The 16289-nt window shown below is 40.5% G+C and overlaps 1 protein-coding gene across 1 annotated transcript in view; it reads left to right on the top strand.

The window, feature by feature from the left end:
* Positions 1-16289, top strand: part of NUDCD1 (NudC domain containing 1) — a 161140-nt gene that overhangs the window by 141104 nt on the left and 3747 nt on the right. The window contains exon 9 of the mRNA XM_032762465.2: positions 10974-11133. Coding sequence (XP_032618356.1) covers positions 10974-11133 — 160 coding nt within the window. The remainder of the gene's footprint in view (positions 1-10973; positions 11134-16289) is intronic.

Genomic DNA, 16289 nt, shown 5'->3' with positions numbered 1-16289 from the left:
CAGGTCAGCATGGATTCACCAAGGGCAAGTCATGCCTGGCTAACCTAATTGCCTTCTATGAGGAGATAACTGGGTCTGTGGATATGGGGAAAGCAGTGGACATGATATAGCTTGACTTTTTTTAGCAAAGCTTTTGATATGGTCTCCCACAGTATTCTTGCCAGCAAGTTAAACAAGTATGGGCTGGATGAATGGACTATAAGGTGGATAGAAAGCTGGCTAGATCGTCGGGCTCAACGGGTAGTGATCAACAGTTCCATGTCTAGCTGGCAGCTGGTTTCAAGCGAAGTGCTCTGAGTGTCGGTCCTGGAGCCAGTTTTATTCAGTATCTTTAACGATCTGGAGGATGCAGGTGACGCTAAACTGGGAGGAGTGGTAGATGCGTTGGAGGGTAGGGATAGGATACAGAGGGGCCTAGACAAATTAGAGGATTGGGCCAAAAGAAACCTGATGAGGTTCAACAAGGACAAGTGCAGAGTCCTGCACTTAAGACAGAAGAATCCCATTCATTGTTACAGACTAGGGACACAATGGCTAGAAAGGAGTTCTGCAGAAAAGGACCTAGGGATTGCAATGGACGAGAAGCTGGATATCAGTCAACAGTGTGCCCTTGTTGCCAAAAACGCTAATAGCATTTTGGGCTGTATATGTAGGGGCATTGCCAGCAGATCGAGAGACATAATCATTCCCCTCAATTCGACATTGGTGAGGCCTCATCGAGAGTACTGTGTCCAGTTTGGGGCCCCACACTAAAAGAAGGATGTGGAAAAATTGGGAGGAGTCCAGCGGAGGGCAACAAAAATGATTAGGGGACTGGAGCACATGACTTATGAGGAGAGGCTGAGGGAACTGGGATTTTTTAGTCTGCAGAAGAGAAAAATGAGGGGGGATTTGATAACTGCTTTCAACTACCTGAAAGGGGATTCCAAAGAGGATGGATCTAGACTGTTCTCAGTGGTGGCCTGATGACAGAACAAGGAGTAATGGTCTCAAGTTGCAGTGGGGGAGGTTTAGGTTGGATATTAGAAAAAACTTTGTTACTAGGAGGGTGGTGAAGCATTGGAATGGGTTACCTAGGGAGGTGGTGGAATCTCCTTACTTAGAGGTTTTTAAGGTCAGGCTTGATAAAGCCCTGGCTGGGATGAATTAGTTGGGAACTGGTCCTGCTTTGAGCGGGGGGTTGGACTAGATGACCTCCTGAGGTCCCTTCCAACCCTGATATTCTATTATCTCATTGGCTGTCTTTTGGAGCTATCCACCCAAATTGTCAAGGTGTATGTGACTGTTTGTATTTTAATAGTACTCAGAGGCTCATCTGGAGCCCCATAGTGTAGAAACTGTACAGACGTGTTGACAGTCACTGCCCTGAAGAGCATATACAAGACAAAAGATGGGAGGGGAAACAGCAGAGACATAGAGGTGAAGTGACTTGCTACAGGTCACACGGCAGGTTAGTGATTGAGCAGGGATTAGAACTCAGGTCTCCTGACTCCCAGTCCTGTGCCCCATCCACAAAACTGTGCTGCCTTGTACTTTGAAAGTCTAATCAACCGGAATGCTAATGAACTGCACCATTTCCAAACTCCTTTGATGGGGGGGAGGGGGAAAATAAATACATGTCTATTTTTAATTCATTTTCATTTTTATCTATTATAAAAGCAATAATCTCTAGTCATAGTATTCAGCCTTTTTGAAAGATGTCCTAAATGTTTTGTCTTTGCATCTAATCCATCCTACTCCAATTTAATTGCTTTATACATCTCAAAGCTTACAAATCACTTGAGCCATCTTTTTTTAAAATTTTAAAACACCAAACACTTTTTAAAATATTTTCCTTTTAATAGTTGAGTTTATAATTCCTTATTGTTAAGAGTATTCCAGCATGGTAGTCCAGAAACAGATGTCTTCATGTTTTATAATGCATCTCGGTGATACAAAGAAAAATGAGATAATTTAGTCCAATAATCTGTATGTTTAAAAATAACCCTTGTCATATCTAACAAATGGAATTGTTCAACTTCCCTATAAGGAATTATACTGATTGCTTGCTTTAAAAGTTAGGAGGTAAAAGTTACTGACCTTTCCATGCTCCTTTAGCTTTATGAACAGCAATAGCCAGGGCTAGGCTAGTGGCAACCCAGTATATTATCACAGATCAGGACTGGAAACTTCAGTTTGTTTTATTCCCAAATCAACAGGGATTGGTTTTGCTATGAAAGGCAGAGCTATTTGCTGTGGAGGGAGTAGCTGTGTCAGAACAGGACTGGCACTGATGGGCTTTGGACATACTTTGTGACCTGAGTACTTTGAAAATAGTTGATTAGTGTAGAGTGAAGGAAGAAAAAGGAATTTTTTTTGAATTGATGAAGATACGAAAAGATTTCCCAGCAGGGGCTCCTTACATCTAGAATCACTGTGTGGTTCCTGTCACTTCCTCTTTCTCCACCAGGAAGGAGAGGTCACAGCTGCCAAATTTTGTGCAAATTATTTGCAAATATGTTGTATAATAAATATAAAATTATAGAATTAAAGTTACAGTGTGGTTAAAAGAATATGCTTTAAAGAAAGGCCCTAACTAGCGAAGAAAAGAGAGCCTTTGAACGTAACGAGTTGTAAGGCCAGAAGGAATAAAATAAGGAGGCTGTCTGGTTTACAAGAATAACACATGAAATAAAGGAAACTTTCTAAAAAGAAGGCCTCTGACCGATAGGGGTGACTGCAGATGGTTTTAAGTAAGACAAAAAAATTGTCTTAGATTGAGTCTATATGGACCTTCCCACCTCACATATCAGTGTTGCCTCAAAAATTAGGGCCTATGTGAACCCAGTTCCAATGGAAAAACTGTTGGGCAGCAAGAAGGAAGGGAAGAGATAAAGAGGAAAGGCCTTGGAGAGAGGAGGTTGAAAATCTTATCTGGATTAAGACTGGAAATAAGGATGAACGGTCTCAAATTGTTTTTAGCTAATGTCAGTAATTGGCAAGGACATCACTTGTGTGTTAAAGGGTATATAAAAACATAATCTCTTATAGGATTCATTGCTAATACCTGCCTGGTCAACTTGGAGCCAACCGATATGGGTCTAAACATCTCTAGGTTTAGCCCATTTGTAAGTGTCTTGATCAAATGCTTATAAATATTTTGTTTCTATCTGGATGTAGAAATTTGCTTGCTTATTAGGTTTGTTAGACATGTTTAGGGAAATTGTACAAATACCATTCAGCCTTTGGATTTAATAAAGAAATTTATTATTAAATTAGTGTTGTGGTAAAACCCTGCATAAATAATGATTCCAACATATATAAATTAGCTCACTGAATAATTTGTGTATTTACAAATGTTATAGGATATGGGGATGATCAGGCAATATTCTACATAACTGTTACATTCCCTTCTTGTATCTCAACTTAACTTCTTGCTGAAGCACAGTTCTGACTTTTCAGGACTTTTTGAAAACTATTATGCACCGTTAATCCTCAGAGCTATTGTAAGTAAATCCTTGATAAATAAGTGTTAATACCTCCCAGTCAATTTCAAATAGCACTATAGACTTTTGTAGTAACACATTTAATGTACACAGAACACATTTTAATAATAATACTTGGAATACCATGACTAACTTTGAGGAAAAGCTATTGGACACTAAATCTACTGGTGTACCTAATACAGACTGTTCCACCTTTGTTACATATATTCAAATATAAAGTTTCAACATAACATTTTCTATACTTTAGCACACACCTCAAAACACATGTCCCCTCTGATCTTTTCTGAGATGATTTCTCAGTCTTCACTCTGTGATCATACTATGTAGTGTGTGTGACCTGGATTCATCAGAGAAATGGCAGCATCTCAGGTCTTTAAAACACTTCAGAACCCTGTCAGCAAACAAGCAGTCTGCAGATTTCCACAGCTAGCAGCATTCCAGACCTTGGGTTAGCAGCTGTCTAGTCTTCTCAGGTATTGGTGAAACACAAATCTGCACTTGAATAGGTACAGTTATTGGGACCCAGCCCTCACAGCAAACACAATTATTGGTCCTGAATCAATCAATCAGCTCAAGTCTAAAGAGCTATTTTTAACCTTTTCCCCTTTGCTGTCTGGCTGACTTTCAGAGGGTAATTTATGAGGGTCTGACAGGTAGGTTTCCCACAATGAAAATTTGCCATACCGCCTCCGAAAAGCTACTGAGCATGTCTGGTAAACTACTGGTAACTTCTTGTACTTGCAGTTTCTGGTCTTTCTGAGTTGCCCTACCTTGCTCTTCGTACTTGTGCAAAGACACAACGTCCAACTAAGATTCATGTCTCTTCCCCCACTGCTTCACTTCCCCTCCCTTGGAGAAAGAAAGTCAAATCTTGCATGATAACGTATGTGTGTTACCCAGGTAATTTGTATCTAACCATATACTTCAGCTTAAGGTCAACACATCCTGCCCCAAGCAGTGGTGGGAATAGGACATGGAGCTGCAGAAAACTTGGCAGGTGAATAGATGGTGAAGCGTGTCTGGGACATAGATGGGTACTGGATAGTGGCTCTCTGGAGTGGGAAAGCCAGGGCAGCTGGGTTTCTGGTAGTATAGAAGTGGAAATTTGGAATGACTAGGACTGTCCACTGGGAAAGATGAGAACAGGCTCAGCAGTTGGGGGAGCAGGATGGGCAGAGGTCTGGAGATAATGTAGGTGAAAGTTTGAGACAGCTGGGTTTGTGGGGATGTTCAGGGTGGGACCTGGGGAGAGATGACTGTGGTTGGAGATAGAGTTCATGAAGCTGGAAGATAGCTGGCTATAGTGGCTGAGGGCTGGGTGGAAGCTGGGACTTGGCTGGGGATTTTTGTTGGGAGGTGCTGGCTGATTTGCAGAATGGGTAAACTGTGGCAGCACTCAACCCCACCTCTCTTCACTTTCTGTCGCAGCTCCTACTTGGTGGCTCCTCCCAACCTTCCCCCCCGCCCCCCACACACACACTCATATCCAGCAGGGGGACCATATGGCCTCTGATGTCCATGAACCACAAATGCAGGCCTCTTGTTTCTAACTGAACACACAATATTCAATCTGGACTACAGGACTATGCTAGGCCTGCTTGACTGAATGTCACGTGAGATGTCTTGCATAGATTTTTGGGAGGCAAGCCAGTCGAACAGGGTTGTGTGAGGGAAGAGGCAGGGGCCTCTGTCCTAGATTCGTCTGATTCCTGCTGCTGCAAGGCCATGATGGCTTCAAACTTGCATAGTTCTTCCCTCTGCTTAGTTGTTTCTGCTTCTTTTGGATAACAGGGTGAGATAATCCTTTTGCAAAGTAGCTGGTTCCAATATACACCGTGAATCCAAATGATCTGTTCATAGAAATGTCAATTCCATGCAAAATATATGCTTGTTATATTTGCAATGCTGAAATACAATAATATGTCTAAACCATCTTAAACATCACTGATCGCGTCTTTCAAAATACTACAATTACTTCTGGAAAAAAAACAGGGTAATTCCATGAGGGTGGATATAGTCCACTGCCAATAATTGATGAGGAGGTGTCAATGCCAGGAAAGCAAAAGCTGCTTTTGTAGTGAGCCAGCCAGAATTGTCATAGAAAGCCAGGTAGGTGTGGAGTGCATCTGTATTATCACAAAAATCCTTTGATTTTAGGGCTGTGGAGACCAACTGTATTTATACTAAAAAGCAGTGGTTAAAAAACAAAGCCCCACAATGGAATCTGAAACACTTTCAGAGTGTGGGCCACTTCCTGAGAAAGCATTTCATGGATCTTGATCCCGTTTGTGATCCTACAATATCTCTGGCAATTGTAGCTCTAAAATACCATGGGGATAGGGACCCTAGAAATTGCAAAGATACAGTTAAAGGGCTAGATTAATCTGTACATGTATAGGTAATGTTAAAATCAAACCACATCTCTGATTACGTGACTTGAAGTTGACAGTTAGTAAAACCTGAAAAATCTAATTAATTTCTTTTCCCAAAAACCCCTCACTGCCATTTTCTTTTCTTCATTTCAGTCCTCACTTCCTACACACATCTCTCTGTGACACTCTGCTGTGCTCCTCGGTGTTCTTTCCAGCTGGTCTGCTTGTTTCTGCTTTACTACTTGAAACCTTTTCATCTGCTAGATTGTAAACTTCTTTGGTGCATAGACTATTTGGACTTTTCATTTTGCCCAGTGCTGAGCATATTTTCAGCCTTTAGTAAAAAGATAATTTCTTACATCTCACTGCCCATACATCTTACATCTCGATAAAGTACCTGATTGATGCTCTTGACTCCAGCCATACTGGCAGGTCTTTACCTGCTAATGGCTAGGAAATCTGTCCTTGCTGTTCTCCTTGTTGCAGTAAACCCCTGTTGACTGCTGGGGTTACTTCACGTCTTTTACAACTGCTAATACATCTGAAGACCCTGGATGCTTGTGGAAGCTGCTGTAGGGGAGGAGGACCTGCTGTCCAAGGCATCATAGACTTTAAGGTCAGAAGGGACCATTATGATCATCTAGTCTGACCTGCACAATGCAGGCCACAGAATCTCACCCATCCACTCCTGTGTCAAACCTATGTCTGAGCCATTGAAGTCCTCAAATTATGGTTTAAAGACTTCAAGGTGCAGAGAATCCTACAACAAGTGACCCCTGCCCCACACTGCAGAGGAATGTGAAAAACCCCCAGGGCCTCTGCCAATCCACCATATTTGGGGTTGGGAAGGAATTTTCCTCCAGGACAATCAGCTAAACCCTGGACATGTGGGCAAAACTCACCAGCCAGACAGCCAGGAAAGAATTCTCTGTAGTAACTCAGCTCCCGCCCACCCCATCTAATATCCCATCATAGGCCATTGGGCATATTTACTGCTAATAGTCAAAGACCAATTAGTTGCCAAAATTAGACTATCCCATTCTACCATCCCCTCCATAAACTTATCAAGCTTAGTCTTGAAGCCAGAAATGTCTTTTGCCCCCACTGCTCCACTTGGAAGGCTGTTCCAGAACTTCACTCCTCTGATGGCTAGTACCTTCATCTAATTTCAAGTCTAAACTTCCTGATGGCCAGTTTATATCCATTTGTTCTTGTGTACACATTGGTACTGAACTGAAGTAATTCCTCTCCCTCCCTGGTATTTATCCCTCTGATATATTTATAGAGAGCAATCATATCTCCCCTCAGCCATCTTTTGGTTAGGCTAAACAAGCCAAGCTCTTTGAGTCTCCTTTCATAAGACAGGTTTTCCATTCCTTGGATCATCCTAGTAGCCCTTCTCTGTACCTGTTCCAGTTTGAATTCATCCTTCTTAAACATGGGTGACCAGAACTGCACACAACATTCCAGATGAGGTCTCACCAGTGCCTTGTATAACGGTACTAACATCTCCTTATCTTTACTGAATATACCTTGTCTGATGCATCCCAAGACACGCATTAGCCTTTTTCACAGCCATATCACATTGGCAGCTCATAGTCATCCTGTGATCAACAAATACTCCAAGGTCCTTCTCCTCCTCTGTTACTTCCAACTGATGTGTCCCCAATTTATAACCAAAATTCTTGTTATTAATCCCTAAATGTACGACTTTTCAGTATTAAATTTCATCTTATTGCTATTACTCTAGTTTACAAGGTCATCCAGATCTTCCTCTATGATATCCCAGTCCTTCTCTGTATTGGCAGTACCTCCCAGCTTTGTGTCATCCACAGACTTTATTAGCACATTCCCACTTTTTGTACCAAGGTCAGTAATAGAAAGATTAAATAAGATTTGTCCCAAAACCAATCCCTGAGGAACTCCACTAGTAACCTCCTTCCAGCCTGACAGTTCACCTTTCAGTATGACCCATTGTAGTCTCCCCTTTAACCAGTTTCTTATCCACCTTTCAATTTTCATACTGATCCCCATCTTTTCCAATTTAACTAATAATTCTTCATGTGGAACTGTATCAAATGCCTTACTGAAATCGAGGTAAGTTAGATCCACTGTGTTTCCTTTCTCTAAAAAATCTGTTACCTTCTCAAAGAAGGAGATCCAGTGGGTTTGGCATGATTTACCTTTTGTAAAACCATGTTGTATTTTGTCCCAATTACCATTAACCTCAATGTTCTTAACTACTTTCTCCTTCAAATTTTTTTCCTAGACCTTATATACTACAGATGTCCAATTTACAGGCCTGTAGTTGCCCGGATCACTTTTTTCCCTTCCTTAAAGATAGAACTGTGTTAGCAATTCTCCATTACAACCCCTGAGTTTACAGATTCATTAAAAACTCTTGCTAATGGGATTGCAATTTCATGTGCCAGTTCCTTTAATATTCTTGGATGAAGATTATCTGGGGCCCCGATCTAGTCCCATTAAGCTCATCAAGTTTGCTTCTACCTTAGATGTGGTAGTATCTTTCTCCATATCCTCATTCGCATTGTCATCCTACCATTATCTCTAAGCTCCTCATTAAAGACTGAGGCAAAGTATTTGTTTAGATATTGGGCCATGCCTAGAATATCCAGCCTGCACTCCATCATCAATGTTTAGTGGTCCCACTTCTTCTTTTTGTTTTCTTCTTTATATGGCTATAGACTCTTTTACTGTTAGTTTTAATTCCCTTTGCAAGGTCCAACTCTACATGGCTTTTGGTCTTTCTCACTTTATCCCTACATGTTCTGATCTCAATAAGATAGCCTTCCTTGCTGATCATACCCATCTTCCACTCCTTGTAGGCTTTCTGCTTTTTCTTAATCATCTCTCTGAGATGCTTGCTCATCCAGCTTGATCTACAACTCCTCCTTTGAATTTTTTCCCCTTTCTTGGGATGCAGGCTTCTGATAGTTTCTGCAACTTTGACTTGAAGTAATTCCAGGCCTCCTCCGCCTTTAGATCCACAAGTTCTTCAGTCTAATCCACTTCCCTAACTAATTTCCTTAATTTTTTAAAGTTAGCCCTTATGAAATCAAAAACCCTAGTCACATCTATTTTTGTTTATCCTTCCATTCAGTTTAAACTGAATTATCTCATGATCGCTGGAACCAAGGTTATCCCCTACAATCATTTCTTCTATGATGTCCGCACATTCACCAAAACCAAATCTAAAATGGCATCCCCTCTTATTGATTCAGCAACTACTCGGTGAACATGCGTCTGACGAAGTGGGTATTCACCCACAAAAGTTTATTCTCCAGTACTTCTGTTAGTCTATAAGGTGCCACAGGACTTTGACGCTTTTTACAGATCCAGACTAACACGGCTACCCCTCTGATACTTGGTGAAGGAATCCATCAGCTATCGCATTTAGGAAAATCTGAGCCCTACGATTATTACTAGCACTTGTCCTCCAGTCTATATCTGGGAAGATAGTCTCCCATGGTCACACAATTCCCATTAGTATTTACTTCATTAAAATCATTAAAAAGGTCTCTATCCATATCGAAATCAGATCCCAGTGGTCTATAGCACACCCCAAGCAGTATCTCAGGGGAAGCTCTAGTGGCTTTCTTCCCCAATGTAATTTTTGCCCAGACAGACTGTCTTATTCATTCCATAACTTCTTATTTCTTTACAGTCTACCTCATCGATATACAAAGCTACTCCACCGCCTTTGCCTTTATTTTTGTCTTTCCTAAACAGCACATATCCTTCAATACCTGTACTCTGGATGCTTTGTAGCTGAGACTTGACTTTGCAAGAGGATTATCTCACGCTATTATAGCTGAGGCTTGGCTTACAAGATTTGGGTTCAGTTCCCAGCTCTACTGCAGACTCCTTGCATAACCTTGGGCAAATAATTTAATCTCTGTATCTGTTCTCCATCTGCTGTATCTATGTGCTATATTTCATATTAATCCTTCCTTTTTTCAGGGAATGGACCATCTCTATTATATTTTTGCACAGTGCCCAGCATAATGGGGCTGTGGCTTCTAGGTGCTACACAATACAAATAATTAACAATCAATATAAAAATTCCAAGTACTGGGGGGACTGCCCTTACCAAAGTACTGATCTACAAGTTTCAGTATCCTACAGAACCTACTTAGAGGAGTAATGATACTAATAAACTTGTAGCATGATCTGAAACCAGGTGTAGCAATCTCACATCTCCATCACCTGCTTCAAATTACAATAATTCAGAGTATCTTAATTTAGCGACAACTGCAATACTCTTGGCATGTGAGAACATTTTCAAGTGTAAAGGAGATCTCAGGTACATTGATTCCTCTAGAAAATATAGTTGTGATCTGAGCATCAAACTGGGAACTAGGAACTCCTGACTGCTAATCCTTCAGTGGCCTTGGCCATGCCACTTAATGACTTTCCCTTTTTCATATAATACTAACCTTCTTCTTGAGCATTTGGTAGCTACAGTGCTACATAAACGTATTGTTGTTAATTATCCAAGAAGACTGTTTCATAGTAAATTGAAGTGATATGTGATATTTAATTGTGTGTTGTGTTCAGATAGGATATTGGAGTGAATCCTACTAGCTTTTCCCATATAAGCTATCTTATAGCAGTTAGTGGGAATTGCTTACATGTGGAAAGTGAATAGAATTTGTCCTGATAATTAGGGCTGTGGTCTGAAACCCAATCATTATGATCAAACTGAGTCAATAAAATTAAACGGCTTGAAACCGTTTTTGTGACCTCATCCTGGGTGCCTTAACACCCAGCTAGAGAACCCATATCCTAGAGACCATCAAGCTGTAGAGCTCTGCAAAGCTTGTAAGCTTCTCTTCCACCAACAGAAGTTGGTCTATTAAATTATGTTACTTCACCCACCTTGTGTGTCTCTCATATTCTGGGCCCAACATGGCTACAACAATATTGCAAACAAATATGTTTCAGTAATACAATATTGCAAGAAAACATTCCCAGATCCTAAAATTATACCAAGTCTCTTAACTGTATGTATCACAGAAAATCTGCTGCTATTTATATTGTGAGTACTTTGCAATTTTTGAATTCATCTTCAAGATTTATTTAATTTCTTTTTTAGGTAAATCTTGGCAGCAACCAGTATCTCTTCTCAGCTGTGGTGGATCCCAAAGAAATGCCTTGCTTCTGTTTGCGGCATGATATTGATGCTATTCTCTGGCAGCCACGGTCTAACCAACCAGACAATATGTGGGAGCACATTGCAACTTTCAATGCTTTAGGTATGGAATGAACTGTTCAGTAGCCTGTCTCTTTCTAACAAATGTTACTCAAGGTTTTGGCATCTTATTTCCATTAGATCTATGTTTTGTTCATGGGTTACTCTAATTAAATTTTGATTGATTAGTACATTAATTCTATTGATGAGAGAATGTTGGATTAATTTTATAAATACTAGAACAGAAGGTATAGGTAATGTTTGTGCCTAGACAGAAGATCAGCTTAGAAGAACGTTGAGGTCAATGCATCATTCTTCATAACTAAATGTTTATAAATATGTGAACAAGAGGTTTAAGAATACTTGACATAATATCAGGGAGAAGAGATGTGCCTTAAATGTCAACAGACTTGGGCTATTTCAGATCATGGAGGGGAGCTCAACGGTCAGAGAAAGCTCCCTTTTATAATGAAGGGTTTCAGCTTGAGTACTACTGCTGACCTCAGTTGTGGCCATATGACCCAGGAAAAGAGGTAGTCTCTTGGGTAAGTAGGCCCCAGGCAATTTCAAGCTTTTCAGCTCACAACAAGCATCTTAAAGTCTACCAGAAACCAGCAGGCATTTAGTGCAGGGCATAGAGTACAGGTGTATTGTGTTCATGGCAAGGTACATTTTTAATAAGTGGTCTTCAGAGTCTGGTGACTCTTTAAGTTCCAGGTGACGTGCTAAGTAGTCTCACATTCACATTTTGTATTATTTTTCAGCTTTTCACATTTAAAATGAAGGCCCATCTTAGTAACTATTGTGTAATTTTCTTTTAAATAATTAACCTTAGCAGCAAGGAGACTGATATTGTTCATCTTTTACACCTTGGCTACTTTTATCTAGCTGCTGGTTTGTAGACATCATAGTCATATAGTTCAAAGCCAAAAGGTACCACCAGGTCATCTAGCCTGACCTATGATTCTTGGGCCATCAACACCACCCAGCAGCTGAAATTAGACCAAAATATTACAGCTCACAGGAAACTAGACATATTATGTGCCACAGGCAGAAAATAGGAAGGAACAAGGTGCACAAGTGCACAAGACCCCACATGGCGGGAAACTGATTAAGTGAGATATACTCCGATAATCCTGGCAAGTGACCTGCACTCCAGGCTCCAGAGGAAGGCAAAACCCTTCCCTAAGGTATCTTCCAATCTGACCTGAGGGAGAATTGCTTCCCGAACCCACATATGGCGATCAGTTAGGCCTTGATCATGTGAGCAAGAATCCCAGTGAGCCAGGCACCTGCTTGGTGCCACCTTAGAGCTTTGGCCCTCCCCATCCTAGGTCCCATCTCCATCCAAGCATCGCAGAGAGAGCTTTTTAAAAAAAAAAAAAAAAATCTCAGAATACACTGGGGGAGAGAAACATCCATTCTTTACTCCTGCAGATGGCTAGCTGAAACGTGCGCTTTTAGGAACATAAGACATAAACCAGAAGTGAGCCCCAGGGCTGCTGAACGCTACCCCCGTACCATCAAAAACAATCAAATCACACAGTTGCACTAATAAATTTGTCTAGTTCTCTCTCTTAAAACTAATTACATTGTTTGCCCCCACAACTCCTATTAGAAGACTATTCTAGAACCTCACTCCTCTGATGGTTAGCAGCTTTCTTCTGTTTCCAGCTTGAATGTGTTCATGACCAGTTTATATCCATTTGCTCTTATGCCAGTGTTGTCCTTTAGTTTATTAACCAGTTATTAATAAAATCTCTTATTTTATTTCAGCCTTTTGAATCTGGTTTCTATTTCTGAATCTAAGGGTTGTAGCTCTGAGATCTGTAGATCTTATTTCCATCAAAATCAGTCAAGCACAAGATTTCACATACACTGTGATAACTATAAGGTCCCTCCCCGTAGTCTCCGGAACTTATTTTCTGCCTCAGCGAGTGTGCTGGAGCCACAGTAAAAACGTCTAAACTGTCATCCCAGCACCTCCAGTTAGAGGCAGACATAACTGTTATTGCATGCTTGCAAGTTTAAGAATCCCACAGATTTCCAGGACTTGTGGCTTGAAACAATGAACTGCCTGACTAGGGTATTGATAAGCTAGTAGAATGCAACAGACCACAGAACACTGCTCTCGTGGTGGCCTCTTGTCTTTACATTGTTTGTCCTAGTCATCATGACTCATGAATGACTTCCAACAGATGAAATAGGAGGGCAGAAAAGACTAGATCTCAGTCCAGTAAACACTGATCATTGGTACAAGCCCACATTAAATCAGTGAGACAAGCTAAGAAATCCTTCACTTCCATTATAACTTCAGCAAAGTCTGAGGACACACTTATTCTGGATAGTGGCCTACCTAATCAAACCAGACTCTGTTCGTTGTCTACTTTGGGATTTGAACTCTTATACCTGATTTTCTTTTCCTTTTGTATTAGTTGTTTTATTTTGTACTTGAACTATCTTATTATCAGCTTCTTACCTTGATCTAATGTCACATTAGGCTTTAAAAAATCATTTCTCAGTCTTTGTATATTTGTCATTATTTTTGTATGCAAACTGGTTTAATAATGCTTTAAAAAAAGACAAGGCAAATCTTTTTCCAAACCAGTAGTAGTTAATTTTAAGCATCTCACAATTAATTATTAATACTCTTTTAAAACTTTAGGTGCACAAATATTTCTATAACTTTGGAAATAAATGGAAGAAAATTAAAATTCCTCTTCAAGCTTTCTGTGCTTGTGAGGGTAAAAACATCATTGTTCGTCCATGTTTTCCTCCTTACTGTACTATCATTTACAGTACCATGTTGGAGTTTACACTTCTGTGCTAATCTAGTTTACCTTTTATTTGCCAGAAAACACATACGTCACCACCTTGTTTATCTACAACCAAACATTAGAAATATCATGCTGAGCCAGTCAGTGGTCGTAAGTGAGCATCTTGTGGGGTAAAGAAGGTAGTTTTACAGAATCCACAGTGCACATTTTATTCACTAACGCAATGCCTGTAGTCCTGTTCTCTTCTTTTCCCTATTTTCATTGCTGGTCTAAAATCTGTCCCGCAGTACAGAGAGAGTGATTGGAGAATTGTGATCATTTGGGGCCAAATCTTCCTCTTTGTGTGAAGGAGAGCCAAAAGAACAGTGCCTTTGCTTCCTTTCCTTGCAGTAATCACCCTTGTATGTGTGAGAGAGATGAGGTAAAGATTTTCCATGTTGCATCCCTAATAAAGCACACATTTTTAAGTGAGGGTGATTAACCATTGGTGCAAACTACCAAGGGAAGCGGTGGATTCTCCATCTCTGGATGCCTTTCTGAAAGTTATGTTTTAACCAAACACAAGTTATTGGTCTCGATACAGGGGTGATTGGGTGAAATGTAATGGCTTGTGATATGCACGAGGTCAAACTAGATGATCTAATGGTCCCTTCTGGCTTTGAGCTCCATAAATCTGTAAAGGAAAAGTTGGCTACACTAGAGGGGGGGTTCGAATTAAGATACGCAACTTCAGCTACGCGAACAATGTAGCTGAAGTCAAAGTATCTTAGTTCGACTTACCTGGCCATCCTCACGGCGGCAAGTTGACTGCCGCAGTGCCCCCGTCAGCTGTGCTTACTCCTCCTGCCGAGGTGGAGTATAGGCATCGATTAGCAGATCGATTTATCACTTCCAGACAAGATGTGATAAATCGATCCCCGATGCATCAAACACTACCCAACGATCCGGCGGCTAGTATAGACGTACCTTTACAAATAACTCTAGAGGGGTTTTATTCCCCTCTCATTACTGCAGCTGGTTGGAAGGATGGGAGTGTTGGTCTTTCCCCTTCTAAATCCCTGACTGACTTGAAATCTTCCTTGTCTCCCGGCTGCTCAGCAGTCTGTATTCTGCTACCAACCCAACATTGCTGCCATGGCTGTGTCTAGACTAGGAAAATAAGACATTTAAAAATTAATTAAAACGCGTTCATTTACTTTTAAGTCGCAGTGTGAACAGGCCAAGACGTATTTCAACATATCATATGGTAGCGATTTGGCTCTAAACTGCCTCACCCCCAGGATTGTTTTACCTTGTCTACACTAGGATTTTAAAAATATGTGAATTAAATGTATTAGCTAGCACTCTTTATAAAAACTTTTCCTGGGCTGGGCTAGACTACCTCTTAGAGCAACCATGGATCCTTATCTGTGCCATTGGCTGTCTAGCTTAGTAGTAGCAAGTTACTTCCAGATAAAACTGTGTTAAACTGGCATTAAGGTTGAGCAAATATCAGTAACTTAAGAATACAGGCAGTGCAGGAATGTTGTATTTATTCCAAAAACAAGCATTTACAAACTCAGGAAGTTTAGAGTTAGGTTTAAACATAAAATAAATCTAAACATGTTAAGGTATGGACAGCTAAGGTACCCAAATCACCTAAGTTCAGCCCTGCAATGACACCCTAGGGGAACAGGAAGAAATAGAGTGCGTCTCTGCTACTAACAGAGGTGTCTTTTTCAAAATGGCCACATAGTTTTCAATGAGAGTGAAACCAAACTACCCTTGGAAGATGGTAGCCCATTTTGCTAAGATCGGCCCTATAGCCTCTCCCATTTGACACAATATTGGATGGCAATCAGTTTGAAAGAGGACAGCTGTCTAATGTTGTTCAGTGATGGAAAATATTTATTCTTCAGCCCCTGATGTAGCCTATGCATAATAATTCAGTGAGTTGTAACTCTATGAAGAATTTGATGGATCTGTGTTTTACTGTTTGGATGTGTTGGGACAAAAACGATGTGTACAAGGTACTACATTTCTTAAAGAACGGACTTAATTTAACTCATGGTTTTGAAGAATAAAAATTCTTCAAATGTAGCCTATAGATATTTCAGTGAGTATTCAGAGAGTATGTGCTGTACATTTTTGAAGAATATGGTGTGTGGTGTTTAGAGTTTTGCTAATAGCTGTTTTGTTCTCGCTTCTTTGGGAAGTGGTACCAGGCCTCATAGTTCTCACTGAAGAAATATGTTCTGAGGAGGAGACAGTGGAAGAATGTATCTCTCAAGAAAGGGTCTTCAGGCATAGAGAGGGGCATGCATAGAGGTGTTAGAGATAAGTGTTAAAGAGGACAAAGGGAGCCATTAGTACTAAATTGTCCTTTATGTGTATTTTTCTTTTTTGTGACCTTTTGTGTATTAATTTTAAAATATAAGCACAGGTTTCTGAAATGGCAATATAA

This window comes from Chelonoidis abingdonii, chromosome 2 (assembly GCF_003597395.2).
Source record: "Chelonoidis abingdonii isolate Lonesome George chromosome 2, CheloAbing_2.0, whole genome shotgun sequence".
In the NCBI taxonomy this organism is placed as follows: domain Eukaryota; kingdom Metazoa; phylum Chordata; order Testudines; family Testudinidae; genus Chelonoidis; species Chelonoidis abingdonii.
Note: the sequence above shows the minus strand (reverse complement) of the source record. Positions and strands in the feature narration are given on the sequence as shown.